The 18,600-nt window shown below is 38.8% G+C and overlaps 1 protein-coding gene across 1 annotated transcript in view; it reads right to left on the bottom strand.

Annotated features, from left to right (window-relative positions):
* Positions 1 to 448: 448 nt before the first annotated feature.
* LOC150084100 (putative glutamate receptor) overlaps positions 449 to 18,600 on the bottom strand; it is a 35,309-nt gene continuing 17,157 nt past the window's right edge. The window contains exons 2-11 of the mRNA XM_090376112.1: positions 14,873 to 15,081; positions 14,643 to 14,798; positions 14,265 to 14,429; positions 13,893 to 13,996; positions 13,672 to 13,759; positions 10,899 to 11,057; positions 10,580 to 10,728; positions 9,428 to 9,644; positions 9,040 to 9,185; positions 449 to 665 (exon numbers count right to left, since the gene is read on the bottom strand). Of these exons, the coding sequence (XP_090232238.1) occupies positions 449 to 665; positions 9,040 to 9,185; positions 9,428 to 9,644; positions 10,580 to 10,728; positions 10,899 to 11,057; positions 13,672 to 13,759; positions 13,893 to 13,996; positions 14,265 to 14,429; positions 14,643 to 14,798; positions 14,873 to 15,081 (1,610 nt within the window). The remainder of the gene's footprint in view (positions 666 to 9,039; positions 9,186 to 9,427; positions 9,645 to 10,579; positions 10,729 to 10,898; positions 11,058 to 13,671; positions 13,760 to 13,892; positions 13,997 to 14,264; positions 14,430 to 14,642; positions 14,799 to 14,872; positions 15,082 to 18,600) is intronic.

Raw genomic sequence — 18,600 nt, 5'->3', positions numbered from 1 at the left:
AACATTTAGGATAGGAAGGCCCTGCAAAGAATTGTCCACTTGGTACAAAGGTCGACGTCGTCGAAGCATACATATGCTCTCAGTGAGATTATTGGGACAGATGCGCATGAGTACACAATGCTCAGGTCGCTGTATGTAATGGGTTCCCATGGCAAGATTGCCCAAAAGACGGAGATGAGGTCTCCTCTGAAGGCTGAGTGGCAGAAAATATCAAAAGACAATTAGAATCAACTGGTGTAGGATGTTCCACGGAGACCAGATGCTGTCACGAGGAATAAAGCACGTGTTATTATCTTTCCTGTAAACAAAGGTTATTTTTAAACATGCAGTGTGTTCTGATATTAAGGGAAGGGCAGTATATAACAAAGGTTTTGCATTTTTCGTTTAATAGTATATTTTATTTTATAGAATTATTTTGCATTTTAACTTGCATTTTGTACATTGAAAATTATCTCAATTTATTGAACAAAATTTCTCCAGATAGGCAGGTCAAAGAAAGAAGATATCCCGCAATTAACACAATAAGAGCTCCTCGAATGTGTTGAACTTCAAGGACTTTGTTCTCACTTTCATGTGATTTATTTAGCTGAAGAGTCAGCTCTTTCTTAAAAGAGAGCTCATTCATCTTCTTCTGCTGAAGACCTGCCTCCACAATCTTCATAGTCCTGCATAAAATTATTCAATTAAAATGATTCATTTTCAGTTCTAATCAATTATAACAAGTATTAATATTAATAAACTACGTATGAATAATCACTAACCTACATCCACACTATGTCATATTGGTACTTATTACAATCTGAGGATTTAAGGCAACCTGTTGAAACTACTGACTTTTTAGAAAGTCTTTTGCTGGGTAACAGGCTACACGAGATGAGAGATAGTTTTTATAGGATACTTTTTAAAGGACAGCAGAAACTTTCATTAGTTCTTAATAGTTCAATAGGTGAAAAAACAATTGGAAACGGTTTTTAATCAAGGGTTGCATTTAATAATACTGTAATTCATCAGAAAATGGTCAAGCATTGGAATACTCCAAGGAGATTTTAACAACGGAGTCCAGCCCCAATAACTTGGAAATTACTCCAATCGTATGAGCAAGCCATTTAGTTTTGGCCAGATGTTCGTAGATTGAAATATTGCCCAGCTGTTCGTAGATGCATAACACAACAGAATGAGAACACTTGCATATGTTGACAAGTTTCGAGACACTAGCGGCTACACGCCTAGCCCTGACAGTCATTCCACATTCAGAGTCGTAAATATTTCAACGCTGACCCATTCCATCCTCGCAGACACTCAAAACCTGACTACCACATGTGAAAATCTTATATCAGCATTTCCGACTTTAAGGATTCACAAGCGTTCACAGACAATGGGGGGTCTATGAACGCACACAAGGGGTCTTGCTAATGCAAAGCCAACCAGTGTATATACATATAACATAAGGACATCCATTTGGTTGTCATGTTCAATGATAAGATCCTATGTTGTTTGATAAAGAAAAAAATATAGAGCTAATACATTTTAGCATTAGCGTTAGAATTAGTAGAGGCATATGTTGCAAGAAAGCAAGCTTATACTGCATTAGCCAAAAAAAAATAAAATTAAATTAAATTAAAAAACCATCCCTTTTCACCCATCCATTGGTTCCAAATGTTTATCTAGTTCTGCTTTGAATTTATTTAAGCTATCAACTTGCACAACGACAGATGGAAGTTTATTCCAGCAATCAATTACCCACCCACTGGCTAAAGGCATATTTCCGCACTTTCTATTCGACAACTGTCTTTCCTCAATTTCGGTTTATGCCCCCTCAGGTTCGTAATCTGAGCAAGCGGAAGAATCCCAACAGCATTGAGCCTGCTCAATCCATTCAAGGCCTTATGTACCTCAATCAGATCACCTCGTAGGTGCCTACTCTCCAGACGCTGCAATTTGCAGAACTTAAGATTTTCTTCGTAAGAGCACCCCTTTGTTCCCCTCACCAGTCATGTGCCCCTCTCTGTACTCGTTCTAGCAACTCTACATCCTTCCTAAAATGTGGCTTCCAGACCTGTACGCAGTATCTCAAGGTGTGGCCCGACCATTGCTTTATACAAGGGGATAATCACCTCCATATCCCTGCTCGCAAAATTCCTGTATATCATTGACAAGACCTCATGACCAACTCTGACAGCCGGTCTGCACCGCTCAGAAAACTTCATGTCTGACTGCACAATTATCCCCAGATCTCTTTCATTCTCCACTACCCTGAGTGTAACACCATCAAGTTGGCACATTTCTCTGGGGTTACTGCTACTCGTATGCAGTAATTTTCATTTGTCAATGTTAAACTTCAGTTGCCACTTCTCAGCCCATTTGCCCAACTTCTCCAGGTGCTGTTGCAGCAGCATGCTGTCATTACTGTTATTAATAACCCTGCCGACCTTCGTATTAAGCTTGATATACCTTCATCAATACCATTGATAAATATACAAAACAACAACGGGCCCAACACCGAACCCTGGGCGATTCCACTAATAACATCAGTCCATGAAGAGCAGTTTACATTGATTACCACTCTCTCTATTCTCCCACACAACCATCCATTTATCTATTGTAGCAACTTACCCTTAATGCCATACCTCTCCAATTTGTACAGCAGTCTTCCATATGCAACAATATCAAAACCTTTCTTGAAATCCAAGTATGTATGATATCAAAATTATTTGTTGCATCCAGTTCCTTTGTGACTACATCATAATATCCAATCAAATTGGTCAGACAAGACTTCCCTTTAGCAAACCCATGCTGTGTCTTAACTATTACTGCAATCTTGTCTAGATGATCCTGCAATGCGTCTTTAACCAGTGACTCCATTATTTTACCCGGAACAGAAGTTAAACTAACTGGTCTGTAATTAATCCTGTCACTCTATGATCCTGCTTTGCGAATTCGAGATACATTTGCACAGCTGCAGTTCGTGGGAACTTCCCCTGAGTCCAATGATGCTCTCATACTTATAGCTAAGGGCTTGCTTACTTCCTTTGCCGCCTCCTTCAATATAACTGGATAGATCCCGTCCAACCTAGGTTCCTTTCTTATGTTTAACTTTAACATTTTTTCTTCCACTTTGCTCTCAGTTATTACAAAATCATTTAACTCCCTGTTAGAGTTTAATGAACTTCTGTCTCCCCCTTTCTTGCAGAATTCCTCATGTGTGAATATAGATGCAAAATACACATTCAGTTTGGCAACTATCTGAGAATGATCATCAACACTCAAATCATTGATATCAAGTAGACCAACGTGATTCATCCCCTTCCTTTTAGAGTTTATATAAGTAAAGAAGTCTTTGCTGTTTTGGCTTGCATCCTTTACCAAAGATTTCTCGTAATCTGTCTTCGCTTGCCTAACGTCCTTTATCACTTCATTACAGACTAGCTTATATCCATTTAAGCCTAAACCTAGAACAGTATTTCTTCGTGGGAACAAAAAGAGTAGTAGCTTCCAAGATTATTTCCTTGAATGCTTCCCATTTTGAATTTGCTGTTGGTAACATCATCAGTTGGTCCCACTGTATAGAATTTAAATACTGTCTCAGTCCATCGTAGTCGCCTTTACGAAAGCAATAACCCTTCCCTTTACCCCTGATGGTAGTTACCTCTTTAAGTAAATCCCACATCAGTACCCTGTGATCACTGCCACCTAGTGGTTCCTTTATCTGCAGATTTTTAATGCATGAAGAATCACTGCTGATAATCATATCAAGAGCGATGCTCCCGCTAGATGCTTCTTAAAATGCTGCTGTAGAAAACAATCATCCAATAAATCCAAACAAGCCTTGCTAGTGTGCGAGTGACCAACCCACAAGTTCCAGTCAATATCTGGGAAGTTAAACTCCCCCATTATAAGACATTCTGATTTACTGGCCCACTCTATTTCTCTTCACAAATGCTCATTATATTCATCAGAGTTATTAGACCTATAACACACTCCTACCCTCTTTTTTGCTTTCCCAGTGCTTATGTCACACCAACCTGACTCAATATTGCACTGTCCACCCATGTCAACTGGCTTCGCTTCCTTGGATTTTATGTTTTTCTTTATTAACAGCATAACCCCTCCTTCCTTCCTATCCTGTCTATCCTTTCTGTACACATTGCACTCCCCAAATTCCAATTCCAATTCCAAATTCAAATTCCCTTATACACCATGTTTCTGATATCCCAACAATATCCGCCTTGGATGTCTTGACCAGCACTTCAAATTCATCAAATGTGTTTACTAAACTCCTAGCATTGGTGTATATGCAAGTATACATGCATTTGTTCTTACTCTTAGTTACCCTAACACAGTCCATGTATTTACTTGTTTCATGACTCCCTTCAGTTCCTGAAATCTCCAGCAATTTCTGCAACTAGCACACACAAAGACATTCTCCATGGCTAGATCATGTCCTGTTCTAGAAAGATCTACAAACATCGCAATTTGCACGTTTTTTTAGACTGTGATGCGTCGGAGAATCAACCCCTTCGGTTGGTCCCCGAACCACAGCACTTTCGCTACTTTATACCCGTTGCTTTGTTCCTCTAATGTGGGACATGATTTTCGTTTAAATACAATTTAATTAACAATAAAAATTAATAAGATTTATAAATCAATTAATTAATTAATTGCCAATACTAGGGAGCAGAGATCACAGTGTACTGATGTGGGATTTGCTTAAGGATTTAATTATTGCCAAATGCGAAGATAAAAGGGCTTTTTGCTTTCATACAGGGGATTACAGCAGTATCAGACAGTTTTTAAATTCTATGCAGTGGAATCAACTGATAATGTTACCAACCGCAAATTAATGTCAAGAATTCAGAGATGTATTCGTAGAAGCTTTATACGTATAACAAACAAGAAATACACTTTCATGATTTAGATCTAAATGGATGTTAGATAAACTGATGAGACTTGTGGAAGAGAAGAAAAATGCACGGGATGCTTATAAATTATGAGGAGATACAGAAAACTACAACAAGTAGAAACTAGTAGGAAAGTTAAACTAAGGTAGCTAACAATAAATCCACAGCATACCAAGTTATAATGGAGCTAAATGGTTTTGTGATAAAAGAAACGAAAGTAAAAGAGAAATTGTTGAAGTTAATGTAAATAAAGCACCTGACACAATTAGATGTCACACAATTAAGTTAGCCATCGATGGACAAATTCACTGAAAAGTTTGGTGACACTCAAGCCATCACTCTTGACATTTCAAAGGTTTTTGATCATGTTTCGCAATAAGGGTCTTCTAAATAAGCTTCCATCCATCTTATGGTTTGCCAACTGTTTTTTTGTAATTGATATCCAGTTTTCTCTTACCACTCACTGCGGGTGATAGTAGATGGCTCTCTCTGTCTTCTAATCGCTCTGCTAATGTTGATGTGTCCAATGGTACGGTTATTTCTCCTACACTTTTCATCTTGTATATCAATGACCTTCTTCCATTGACACTAAATCCTATCCATAGTTTTTGCTGATGACAGGGCTTTACATTGCACCTTCAAGTTTGAGAAATCTTGTATTGCACTTAAACAGCTTCAACTTCTCGAATATCTACTACCATTTCCTCAAATGCTGATCTCCAGGTATTACTCCAGTGGGGCAAAGATAACTTAGTTGATTTCAATCCTTCTAAAAAACTCAGTACTGTCTTATATTTCGCACAAATGATTCTTCTACTTGTATACTTATTTTAGAAGACACACAAGATATTTGTATTGGGGATTACCTGACTTTTAATCTCTTTAGATGCTTCCTCTGCATCTAAAAAACTGGGTTTTCTCTTTCACTCTTTTCATTACTTTTCTTCTAAACAGCTAATTACTCTATGCAGTCAAATCCGCCGTAACGTCGAGCGTTTTTCCAACGTTCAGGGTTAAACCCCCATAACCTTTCCCATGCTTCTAGAGTCCATTCAAAAGAGGACAGTTAGGTTAATTAATGACTCACCTCTAACAGAGTCTCTCCACTTTCTGTTTCATAGACGTTCTGTTTCTGCTACAAGTTTTTTCTGCAGATACTTCAATGGGCACTGTTCTTCTGAATTTTCTTCTGTAATTCCCTGTCCCTTTTCTAAACCAGTCCCAACACGTACTGAAACCAGCCAGCATCCTTTTACTATCCAACTTCAAACTCACAAACCCAACTTTTCTTCTTTCTCATTAATTCCTTCATCTTCTCTTTTCTGGGAAAATCAGCCTTCATACGTATTTCCCGAAAATTACAATCTACAGAATTCAAGTCTGATGTCAACAAATGTCTTCTTTGCCTTCTCAACCTTCAACTCATCACCTATAACATTCTCTTTCGTGTTTGAGGTTTCCATAAAAAAAGATAAATTCCATGAGTCTGGGGTGTTTTGTTTTGTTTTTTTTTTACTTTTAACTTTCCCATCTACCAGTTATACACTCGTGTGCAAAAATTAAGGACCAGTCAAGTTTTCACCTGTAGCTTCTCATAGGATTGGCCTGGATATGGGAAAAGCATACCAAAGGAACCTCGTGGGGTACAGAAATGATGAAGGAAACAACACCGACACAACAACGGAAACAAAACGGTACAGAGGGACTTTATTCAAAAATGGCAACAAAGCACTGGCTGCCAAGATACAGATGCATCAAAGGGAAGAGGTGGTCCTCAGTAGGAGATATGGCCATCCCTAATGTCGATGCAGGCTTTGCACCGCCTGTACATACTTAGAACAATGTTGTTGACAAGTTCTTGCGGTAACATCGTCCATTCCTCTGTCAGGCGTCTCGCCTGAGCATCCCATATGTGTTCGATGGGATTTAGATGGGCGGAACAGGCAGGGCAATCCATACGAACAATGTCCTCACTTTCCAAAAGCATATCAACAACTGCAGTGCGATGGGGTGTGACATTATCGTCCATAAACACGAACTCGGGGCCAATGGCATCTCGGAACGGACGTACATGGGGAAGGATTACCTCAGTACAGTAACGTGCACTGGTTACAGTATCGCTTTATAGTACCTTTTTGTGGTTGTAACCTTTAGAAACAGTGTTGGTCCTTTAGTTTTGCACACCAGTATATTAAAAGATGAAGAAAGACGTCTGCAAACATTTAGCCATGCAGCGAATTCTTGGATCCGGGTCCTCGTAGGTTGCACAATAGGTAGAACTTTCCTCCTCCTCATGCCGGTTGAAACGAACTGAATTCGTGTCCCATATATGAGGGGAGGAATTTTTATGGGCTTTTTTCACAACGTGGATGAGTTAGTCGGTCTCAGGCGAGGATGACATGGTTTTTTTCACCAGTAAAGTTTAGTACTTTGCCCAGTAAACAGAAAATTCACCACCACAGAACACGCGCAATTTACAGAGAGTATACATGGAGAAATATGGCATTAGTCGTTGATGCTGCTAAAATCCTGCTACAACAACATTGGGTTCGGGTAATTTCCACCATAGATTTAAAATGCACAGATGTCTTCTCTAATCACAAAGAGGAACCAAAACACAAAGTGAGTGTTCACCGACCTGTTTCTTTTCTGTTTCAAGAAAAATAGAGGAACGGTGATTAAAAAAGTAATGCAGAATTATATTGACATCATATACTGTACTTAGATTTCATGCACATGATAGAGCATTTGGCAGGATGGTTCATGACAGGATCCTGGGTACATCAACTAAACATTTTGCAATTGGGGTGAGAAGTAGTAATAAGATGTAACATTGATAAACGAAAGGTACAGCATATGGGGAGCAGTAATCCCAGAATAACATTAATTGGATTGTACCATTTACGTAAGGAAGAACGCGAAAGACCCAGAGTTAAATATAGAGTCCGGCATGAAATTCTCAGTGTAAACAGGCTTCTGGGAACGCTGTTGGGATTACATCAATAATTTACATGAATTTTTCCAGCAGAGAAAAGGAGATGGTTCTCTCATTATATAAGACAATGGCTACGCTGCTTCATGAGTACTGCATACAGGCCTGTAGGCCTCATTTTGGGAACGATGAAGATCTGCTGGAACGTGTACAGAGAAGGGCAACGCGATTGGTGAGGGAACAAAAGAGTATACTCTAACAAGGACGGACTCAGTTCTGAAAATGTCAGCATCTAGAATTTGGAGAACTGAAGTGTTTAAGACTTTAAATGGATTGAGCAATTTCAATGGATGGAGCAATCTGGTGGCATCCTTACTCTTTCTCGGACCGATAAGGGCACGTATAATTGAGGCTGAAAAAAAATTATGGTTGTATTTGATGTATGAAAATTTTTTTTCAGCCGGAGGATAATTGTGAGGAAAAAAATTCAAACTGGTGTTATTGAAGTGGGTACTTCAATAAATTTAAGAAGGATTGAACAAATTATTAGATGGCATGGACAAATGAGGTGGGTAGCTTTTATTTTAGCTGATGCTTGCTTGCTTCCTTGCATTATGAAACTAAAACTAGTTTCATAATCTTTCCTTTTTTGTGCTGGGTCTGTGATGCTAAAAGCCAGAAAAGATTAACCGATGTCCAACGGAGGTTTACGAGCAATCATATGAAGGGCAGAGACTGGTCTGCATGCTCGTGTAATTTGTAACAGCTTTGTACAAAAATCTATCCAAGAGTTTTGATCGAGAGCCACTCTCCTGCCTCTTAAGAAGATGGTGAAGATGGTCCCACTCAGAAGCTTAAGAGACATTTTCAGTGGATAACATAACAATAGTTTTCACTATATTGAAATGCATCAATAAGCTTCGATTCCATTGGTAGAAAATGATAAATAAATAACTGTTGTAAAGAGATACTTATATTTCATCTCTTTTCATTTGAGCAACGCTTATAAAACACCAAAAATTGTATAATTCAGAATTCATAAATGAAAATCTACTTCTGGAAATAAGCAGAAAAAGCGCAATTGTATATACGTACACGATACTGAAGGGTTCTCTGCAAGGATGGCCATGTTGGATGAACATTCCCATACAAAGAGAATAAAAAGATTCCTTTGAGATGAAAAAGTTCTCTTTCCCAAATTTTAAATACCCAGTTTTAATGTAATCTTCAATACCAATTGCAGCATAATTTCCCTGTAGAATATTCTTCAGCTGTTGTTCTGTATACGATGGAAGAGAAGCCTCATTTTCTCTTATCTTCTGCCGAATGGCCTGGTAGTTTTTGTTGTTTGTGTTCTGTAAATAGAAAATAATTTGCATTAAGACTAAGAGAAACATTTCACAAATATATTACAAAATGATTTTGTAAATCTACAAGTGTGGACGCCTTTAAAATTCTTCTTTCTTCACAACACAATTGAAACACGCCATTGGTATTTGAGCCAATACCAATGGTGTGTTTCTACTGGTATTGGCTTTTGGTTGGCAACAAGGGGTACAACTGACCTGACAGAGATAATCCCTTTATAAAATCTCACCTTGAAATAGTTATGCACAGCTGTATTCTTCTTAATTCCACATGAATACGTGCCTTTACTGATCTCTCTGGATAACGCTTCGATAGTTGCAATAGGTTTTTCTGATCCTACGACCGTCATGAAAGACAACAGGATACTGCAGTAAGCCATCACAATCACAGCCACGGACATAACCCAGAATCCATAAAGTAGTCGGAAAGGAAGGTAAACCACCATTCTTTTAGAATCGTCTGCAAATCAATTTTGATAAATGAAAACAGGAATACCATGCTTCTAGATCATTAAAAATATTTTAAAATAATACGTTATTAATTATTTTGTTAGGATATTCATTTAAATCAAGATGAATATTGATTCAATCTTTAGCAAATTTGGGAAACCGTAGAAAAATGTCTCTCCATCGAGATTTACAAAAGTTGGACAGACATTATGAGATCTCATCGTATTGCTTCACTGGAACTAATTCTCATTAACTAAGAGAAATTTCTGCTAACCTCACTTGAGGCTAGATTTTGCTAGGATAGCTTGGTTGGGCTCTGTTGGTACGTTTATTTTTATTTCGTGGTTTCGGGTTTCTGTTACTCGTAGATTTGGCCTCTGCCTGGCTATGGTTGCAGAATCTTAATGATCCTACCTATTTAGTAAGGCAGTGCATGTACAGGTCTGTCTCGCCGCGTAATCTGGACTGGTACTGGGGAACAGCCTTCTGGTGAGCGCTGCTTCCTGCCAGCAAAATGGACTGACACAACGAAGATACACTTCACAAACCTTTCTCAAGTGCTAGCATGGCCTGCCAACACTCACGACTGGTTTAGCAATGTCCATTCTTCTCCAACGTGACATTTGGTGGGTTTGTGGGAAACCACTGGCATCGCTCTAACTCTACATCTCTGTGTATAAAAGGTAACCTCAAAGTCTAACTTGCAGAACCACATTCAGCCATCTGGTCACATCTGCCCGAAATTGACCAGATTCAATTTAGTTCAGTGAGCGAGCTCTATCCCTGTTTTCTTGTACGCTCCCTTAAAACGTCTGACTACTGAAGATTAATGTAGTCTTCAACATGAGGAATGTGAAAATCATTCTTCTCTCTTTCAGGTACATACAATCTGTTCTTAGAAATCATATTGTTTACAGTACATTTAATCTTACCCTGTTTTAGAAAGTCTGCATATATCATCCATCCATATAACACTAAACCAGGAGCAGGAAAGACCTCCATACAGTACTGAAGACGCCCTGAGTACCCAAAACATGCAAACAGATGATAGTAGGGCACTCATGCTTAGTGATAGCCACAGCTGAAAGAAACAATCAGATTAAACTTATCAGCATTTTCAGAGAAGTTAACTTTTCTTTGCAATTTGGAGTTCATTAAGAAGAAATATTTGCAAGCTTCAGTGGATATAATTACATTAAAACCAGCTTAATGAAAAATATTGGTTTGCTTTCCTGAATAGAAATGACTTACGTGTCGTGTGAAAGGAAGGAGTAACACTGTAGTCTTAATAATTTTCTTTGGAGCTTCTGTCATGAATATTACTCTAGGGATGGTAGGTGGGTGAATTGCATCTGCTCCTAAGGTTCTTTGATACGTAATAGATAACTTACTAGCTGTCAAATCCGATTTCTGGAAATTTATTAGTTAGAGAATTTTAAAATCAATTTTTAAAAGGATTTTTATTAAAACTTAAGACAGTATGTGAATTCTTTGTACTCAATTACAGTAATTTAAAAATAATATTTTGTAGTAAGAAAGTCATAATAAAATTCATCCTTATTGCATTTAATATTCTCAATTCAAATATGGTGCCGGTTGTAATTAAGACTCGATAAATGGAATTAAACACACCCTATTAAAACCTTCAACCACCATGCTTAAATCTAATCATTGACCTTGCCACCTTAAGACCGTTACTCTGGTGAATCTACCACCACCAATTTTCTTCAGACTTCTTTACACAAACAGGAATTCGAATCCGAAAACTGAAAGCACAGTTTGGCAAACGTTTCCTTGATATTAAATCTGCATATGATCGGATATCCATTGCCATTTTATTTAGAACCTTGGAAAAATTATTTCAGAATTTGATAATCTCCTCATTGCGCTCAAAATGATTGTATAGGAAATGCGGCTCAATGGACTCTCATGATCCTTATCACAATAGAGACATGTACTCAGGTCTCCTAGAAAAAGCACCAATAATCCAAAGAGCTGCAATGCAAATACTTTCTTATATCAGCACCTTCCTTCAATCAATTGGGCTCGAAATAAATGCTCAAAATCGGCATGGGTGACGTTGACAAGGGGGAGAGGGATGAACCTAATCCCACTAAATGGATGATTCCTAATTAAAAATGTCAACTTCTACGAAGATCTCCAGTTTAGTGGGGATATGAACCTGTCTTTTCAATGGCACTTCAAAGAAACAAGAAATAATTCTTGGCGGCCCTTTGGTTAACACGAAAGGGGATTGGGGCTTTCACCAAGAAAAGGCAGAAGACGCGTTGATTGGTTGTTTGGTTAGTTGATTGATTGTAGGGCTTCAGGCGTAACACTAACATAGGCCATATTGTTCTGTATATGCCTGTGAATTGCTAATGTTCCGCAATCGATTTGCTGTTTGCTGAATGAAAAACTCGAGTCTCCAAAATGAAAACCCATACTACCCTCGCAGAGACCAACTAACTCAAGCATTATGAAAAATGCCCTTAAAAATTTCTCGCGTCATTGACGAGATTCGAACTCAGGTCTCTTCCACCCGGTGTGGAAAGGACAAAAAGGTGGTTGTAAGAATGAACTAACAACCTATTAGTCTGACTTCGGTCATAGGGAAAATGATGGATTATTCTGAAAAAATATTGTTCTGCTCATGCAGCAAAAGCAAAGATCCATAAAAGCATTTCCGACCACATAAATATCACAATCTGTAAGTTTCGGTTCAAATATACAGGATTGGTTGAGTAGGTTTGGTTAATCGGTTTTTAAAGTTTTATGATACATCGGTAGTTTAGGCTGAAATCTAGAGGCTATTCCAAAAACTGAGAGAAAACCGAGAGAAGGTGGAACTCTACTATCTATCATTCTTGCTCTCCTTCTGAAATTGTAAAGAGGCTTCAAATCCACATGTCGAGGACATCAGAGAATGACATGGAGAGCAGACTCTGGTTCCTCACAAGTACAGAGTCCAGAGCTCACCACACTGATTCAGCTGAACTTAAATCCATGTTCAGTCATCAGGAAATAGGCATACAGCTCAAAATGTAGCCTTGGTCTACAATACAGCCGGAGCACAGGAAGGCATAAGTCACTCTTCCTTTTCAGAATTAACCCGTCGATTTTGCGAAACCTGCATTAAATCTTCATAGATCCTTTTCCACTCAGATGTTACATGTTGTAGCTATACACCACTCCGCCTCCTTCTATACACGACCAATCTCCAATAACTCCATGGAGATATTCCTCCTAATGTAGTAAACCAAGCTTGAAAGGATGACCAATAGATCCAGCAACTTGTCCTCCATAATAGTATAAAGGATGCGCCACTTTTCACCCTTGCGGTTAGCGCAGCTGATTTAATAACCGTCCTCCACACAACGGGTAAAAAAGATCTGATTTCGAAACTTGTCATTGACGCGAGGAGCGTTTATAGGGTTTTTCATAATGTGGTTGAGTTTGTCGGTCTCAGGATAAGGATGTATGATTTTTTTGCAGGCTTTTTTGTCCAGCAAACAGGCAAATCGGCCACAGAATACACTCAATATATAGACACAATATGCTGACGCCTCATAATCTTAGTTTCTTTGGCAGTTAACAAACACAATCACAACCAATCAACCGACCACTTGTCACTTAGAAATTCTCTATATTCTACGATATAAAAGTAGTAGAAGCCTACAAGAATTCTGATTCTGAATTCAGGCTCAGAATTATCGTAAGAACAGAAAAGAGAGCAGAACAGGACTAATATTGTTGTCTTCTTCAAAGGATGGAAGCGATAGTGTAGTTTCATGTTCCAGACACGGGTATGACAGGAATAAAGGAACATGTTGCACTGATATCCTTAAAAATCCAGTAAATGCAGCAATTGCAACTTCAAAATTTCTTTTTCTATTTATTTGCAAATAGTTACCGTTTTCTAAGTCTATAAGAATATGAATCCTCTTGAGAATTAGTTGATGTGCATTTGGTCATACGACAAAGAGCAGTTATATCTGAGCACCTAAAGATAAATGTACTGTACCTGATCAAAAACCATTCCAATGAGTCCTGTGAAAGTGGAATTGGTCTTCTTCCCAAACTGTCCATCCTTTGGATACTGCACCTTCACTCTACAAAAATTACAAAACAGCATCTACTCATATTCATCAATACGAGCGAACATATTTCAATCTATATATAGCCATGAATCTTCATGATGCACTAGCTCATCAAAGTCACTCTACATCTTAATTACTTACTTACCTAAAGTTCATCGTTTCAGAGAGTATTCTGATGTAAATTGCATCCACTCCACCAGAAATAATCCAGTCTCCATTTACATCTTTACTCAGGAAGAGGAGCATATTCTACAAAGAAAATAGGAAGAAAAACATTAAGCACAACAGAGAAAATACTAACGAGTGAAATTCTTTAACACCTGATGAAAGGCAACGTCAAATCTTCTAGAAACCAACAGCCTCATTAACTTGAGGAAACCCAAGAGCTAGTTCATTAGTCAAAAATGTTAAAGTGCAGAATAAGTACCTCGGTATGCACTATGCTTGAAGTTAAGCAAGTATTCAACTTTCTGATTATTTTCAAGATGAAAATTATCAGAAAGTTGATGGGACATACCTCTTTGGCAGCTGCTGTCACGGTGACACCCTGCAGATTTCTACACTTATGATGATCAGTTGGAGATGACAGTTGAAAATTTTCATTCATAGAAACTATAATGGACGAAGACATCGATCCGAAGAGAGGTTTCTTGTAGTGGTACACTTCGTACTTGGTCGAATTCTGAAAGACAGAAAGCAAAGTGAGCGACAAACGCGCGTGGTGGTTTTGACTTAAAGGATTCGTTATGATTCTATTTATACGGTGCCCACGTGTTACAATGATTAAAGTTTAGAATTGTATTCAACATTTATGATCTAAAACTCTCAAAATGCCATTGAAGGAGCTTGGGTGAAAATAATAATCTAATCTGCTTTAAAAGAGGCATATACTTACATTTTCAGTGTTTCCAGTTTCATTTGAAGATGGACTAATCAAAGTCAGATCATAGATGCCTGCCAAAGAAGGGAACACTTGGGCCACATACGAGGTGGTCGTTGGTTGCTCTAAAAACACAACCCACTTGTTTGTAAACTTTGCTCTCTTATGTATCTGTAAGAGAAAACGATCTGTATTGATCTGAATCATTTCTAAAAGCAGTTTGTACAAAACACAGAGGAACATACCTTCTGAAGACTCTTTAGGGCATGGCTAATAGTGTTGCTGCTGTAAATAACGCAGTATTTAGGTTCGTGTTGCATAGCTGGGTGAGATGCAAAAGGATCGTTCAAACCGTTAATGTCCTGAATCCCTTTCTTGTCCTGGAACAGTCTTTGAGAAATCCCTCTTTCATGCAGGCTTCTCGCGTCATATGCTTCTTCAGACAGCAAGGAATCTACAGGAGAAAATTAATATTTATAAATTATGTAAATATTTTTCAGCTATGTACGTATGGGGATGTCATTGATAAAGGAACTTATTTTGGGCTGAGGATGAATCAAATGAATGCGTATTTGCACCTTAAAACTATAGTTGTTTTTTCTTTTTTGGAGTTATTGTGAATCATTGACCATCTGCAAAACATGCGAGAAAAGAAAATACTAGTGCAGCTGGAAGAGTATTTTATTCTCTCGTTTACATGGTTCTGGGACATGAATAATCAGACGTTTGCAAGATAGATTCTGAAAAACATTCTGAAAACGAACATCAGAATCAGGCAGTACATAATATTTGAAGATAAAGACATGTTCCTGGATGTCATCTTGATCCTCAATGCTTTTGAGCGTTTACAATGTTTTACATTGTAAACGGTACTCAGAAAAAAACTGAGACATCACATCATGTGATGCATCCCCACTGCAGAAAAGAGGATTCATAACAGCATTATGCCATTGGTGAATCTTTCAAATTGGTGTATTTGAGAGTGGGATGCTATCCACATTTTGTATTATAAATAATGTGAATTACATCTGAAGTATGTCTTTCTTCTAAGTCAATAAAGATAAAGAAAGTTATATCAAAACTGATGATTTGATCTCGTAGATTACTTCAATAAAATACTTGGAGAATTTAAATTAGTTGAAGTTTTATCCTATTTATATACTGGTGTGCAAAACTTAAGGAGTAACTATTTCTAAAGGTTACAACCACAAAATCTTTACTTAAGGTACTCTTTACTGATGAGAGTACATTCAGTCTCAGCGCGATTCTGGACGTCAGCTAATCTGGCGAGAGGTTGGCACACGGTATCACCCCCGCAAACATCACTGAAAGGGATCGATATGGCGGTCGAGGCGTTATTTTGGATGGACGTACACAACTCCAGATACTGGAAGGCGGTACTTTAACCGCTGCATGCTACTGTACTGAGGTAATCCTTCCCCACGTGCGTCTGTTCCGAGGTGCCATTGGCCCCGAGTTCGTGTTTATGGATGATAACACCACACCTCATCGCACTACAGCTTTGATATGCATTTCGGAAGTGAGGACATTGCTCGTATGGATTGGCCTGCCCGTTCCCCCAGTCCGATCTAAATCCCATCGAGAAAATGTTCATCAGCTGACGATGGCGCTGACAGAGGAATGGACGATGTTACCGCAAGAACTTATCAACAACATTGATCTAAGTATGGAAAGGCGGTGAAAAGCCTGCATCGACATTAGGGGTGGCCATATCTCCTACTAAGGACCACCTCTTTCCTTTGTTCCATGTTTGGCAGTGATGCATCTCTATCATGGCAGCCAGTCCTATGTTGCCATTTTTCAATAAAGTCCCTCTGTATCGTGCTGTGTCCTTCATAATTTCTGTACCTCACGAGGATCCTTTGATATGCTTTTCCCATATCCAGGCCACTCCTATGAGAAGCTACAGGTGAAAACTTGACTGGTCCTTAAATTTTGCACACCAGTGTACATAATCTGGCAGCTAGGAGGCGAAGGACAATGAGTTACTGAATTACGTGCTCCTAAAAATACTCAAATACCGAAGTTAACCTGAAAGGATCATAAATGAACTGCATATTGACAGAGAGCTTATGAGAAGTGGAATCCGGATATAGTGTCTACTAATGGAATCCTGAACAGGTAATATGTCTAATCTTGATTTTAAACATTCATACTTCGCGTAATAGTTGAAAGGAACGGTTGGTTTATAGCGATTCAGTGCAGCGGAACATAGCAATATTCTGCTTAAGGCAATACGGCACTTAAGCTCTGGACAAGGTCAAACGGTGACAAAGTTAGGGATTAAAACCTCCCCCATTTCCACCTGCATATTTCATAGGCTAGTCATCGAAGGATAGAAGTGCCCTATCTTGTTGTACTAAAGACTACCTGCCTCGAAATTACTGAAATTCGCTCCCATTTGCATTTCAGAATGACAGATTTCAGCGCATCAGCCGTGCCGCTTACTTGCTGCATATGCCTAACCAATGATGACTTCATAATTAAATGCGTTACTTGTCACAAAAACTATTGCAATAAGCCTGATTGTACTTCTGTAGATATTAAGAGATTAAACAAAACTAGAAAACGCAAGTTTGAATGTAACGCTTGTAGGCAACAAACAGGGAAAAATAATGAAGAATTACCTAATGAAGTCATTTGTGAAGATTCATGCACAGAACAGATTAATGACCTTGAACAAGCAACAAGAGAAATCCTCTCGCAGACTGACCTTGGAAATGGCATCTTGGGCCATCCTGAAGGATCAATTTTTGAAACCTTGGGATGCGATATTTGCCCGGAAGACTGCGAGCACTCTGAAGGGGCTTTCGCTAGACAGAGGAGCAATCATAGCCCGAATGAAAGGCAGGAGGAGAACCGTAAAGAATATGTCTCGCGTACGGAATTAAAGGATATCCATGCAGACTGCATCAGCCCCTTTTCGATGCAGGCTGTTGAATACGCTGAAAACCTCGCGAGCAATTTCATCCCTGTACATAAAATGCTACAGGAACTGCAGGAAGAGAATTTTCTTCTCAAAGAACAAAACAGTAAAATATTGCACACCCTTAAACGACTGGAGGAAAAGCTAGGATGCTTTGAATCAGTCCTCGTTGCACAAGGTGGCTCAGCGGCCCCCGTAACCGACGAAACTTGCTATGCGAGGCAGAGCTACCCAAAGAAAAGTAGAAGTGATATGCATGGATTGTACAGGAGGACAGAAAGCATTCAAAATCAGAAACAGAAGACAAGAAAAGAATTGAATTCGGGGGAAAACATATCAGAACGAATTTCAAAACTACAAGACAGCCAAATAATATGTGAATTTCAAGACCAGCCGGGAACTGTCTGTTTGCAGCAGGACCTCGCAAGCAATAGCACCAAATCCAGTGAAACTTTAGGGGCAGCACAAGGAAATGGTTCCACACATTCCACTAGGAAAATTCGAAACCAAAATAAAGAAGTCTCAGAAATATTAGGACAACAGGAATCAACTGAAATGATTGGGGCATCCATGTATTCCAAGAGTACGATCGCGAGAGTTACATCTTCCCCCTCAAATCATGTTCCTGCAAACCCACTCACTTATGCGCACATCACTATGCTACCTAAAAAGCATAACACTTTTGAGGGTAGAAAAACCCGCCCATCCCAAAATTTCATGCCTAGTCTTGCCGAGGACAGCCGACGACATAATCCAGTTCACAGAGAAAGTATTAATGTGTCTTCCTGTAACACACCTGAAACAAACAAACGGTTTTCTGAAATGTACAACATTACTTCCGTTGCAACCAGAGAGCAAATTTTTGTATCAAGGCTGGGACCCACAACACAGCCCAGAAACATTAAAGCCATGTGTGAGGGCGAACATGGGATAACTGTGGAAGTAAAGCAAGTGAAAACACGACACCCAGCTTACTCCTCCTTTATAATCTCTTGTCCACCAGATAAGGCAACTCGCCTACAAGAC

Source organism: Mastigoproctus giganteus, chromosome 6 (genome assembly GCF_048544385.1).
Source record: "Mastigoproctus giganteus isolate SK-2022 chromosome 6, ASM4854438v1, whole genome shotgun sequence".
NCBI classification, from domain to species: Eukaryota; Metazoa; Arthropoda; class Arachnida; order Uropygi; family Thelyphonidae; genus Mastigoproctus; species Mastigoproctus giganteus.
This window is presented reverse-complemented; position numbering and strand designations above follow the sequence as displayed.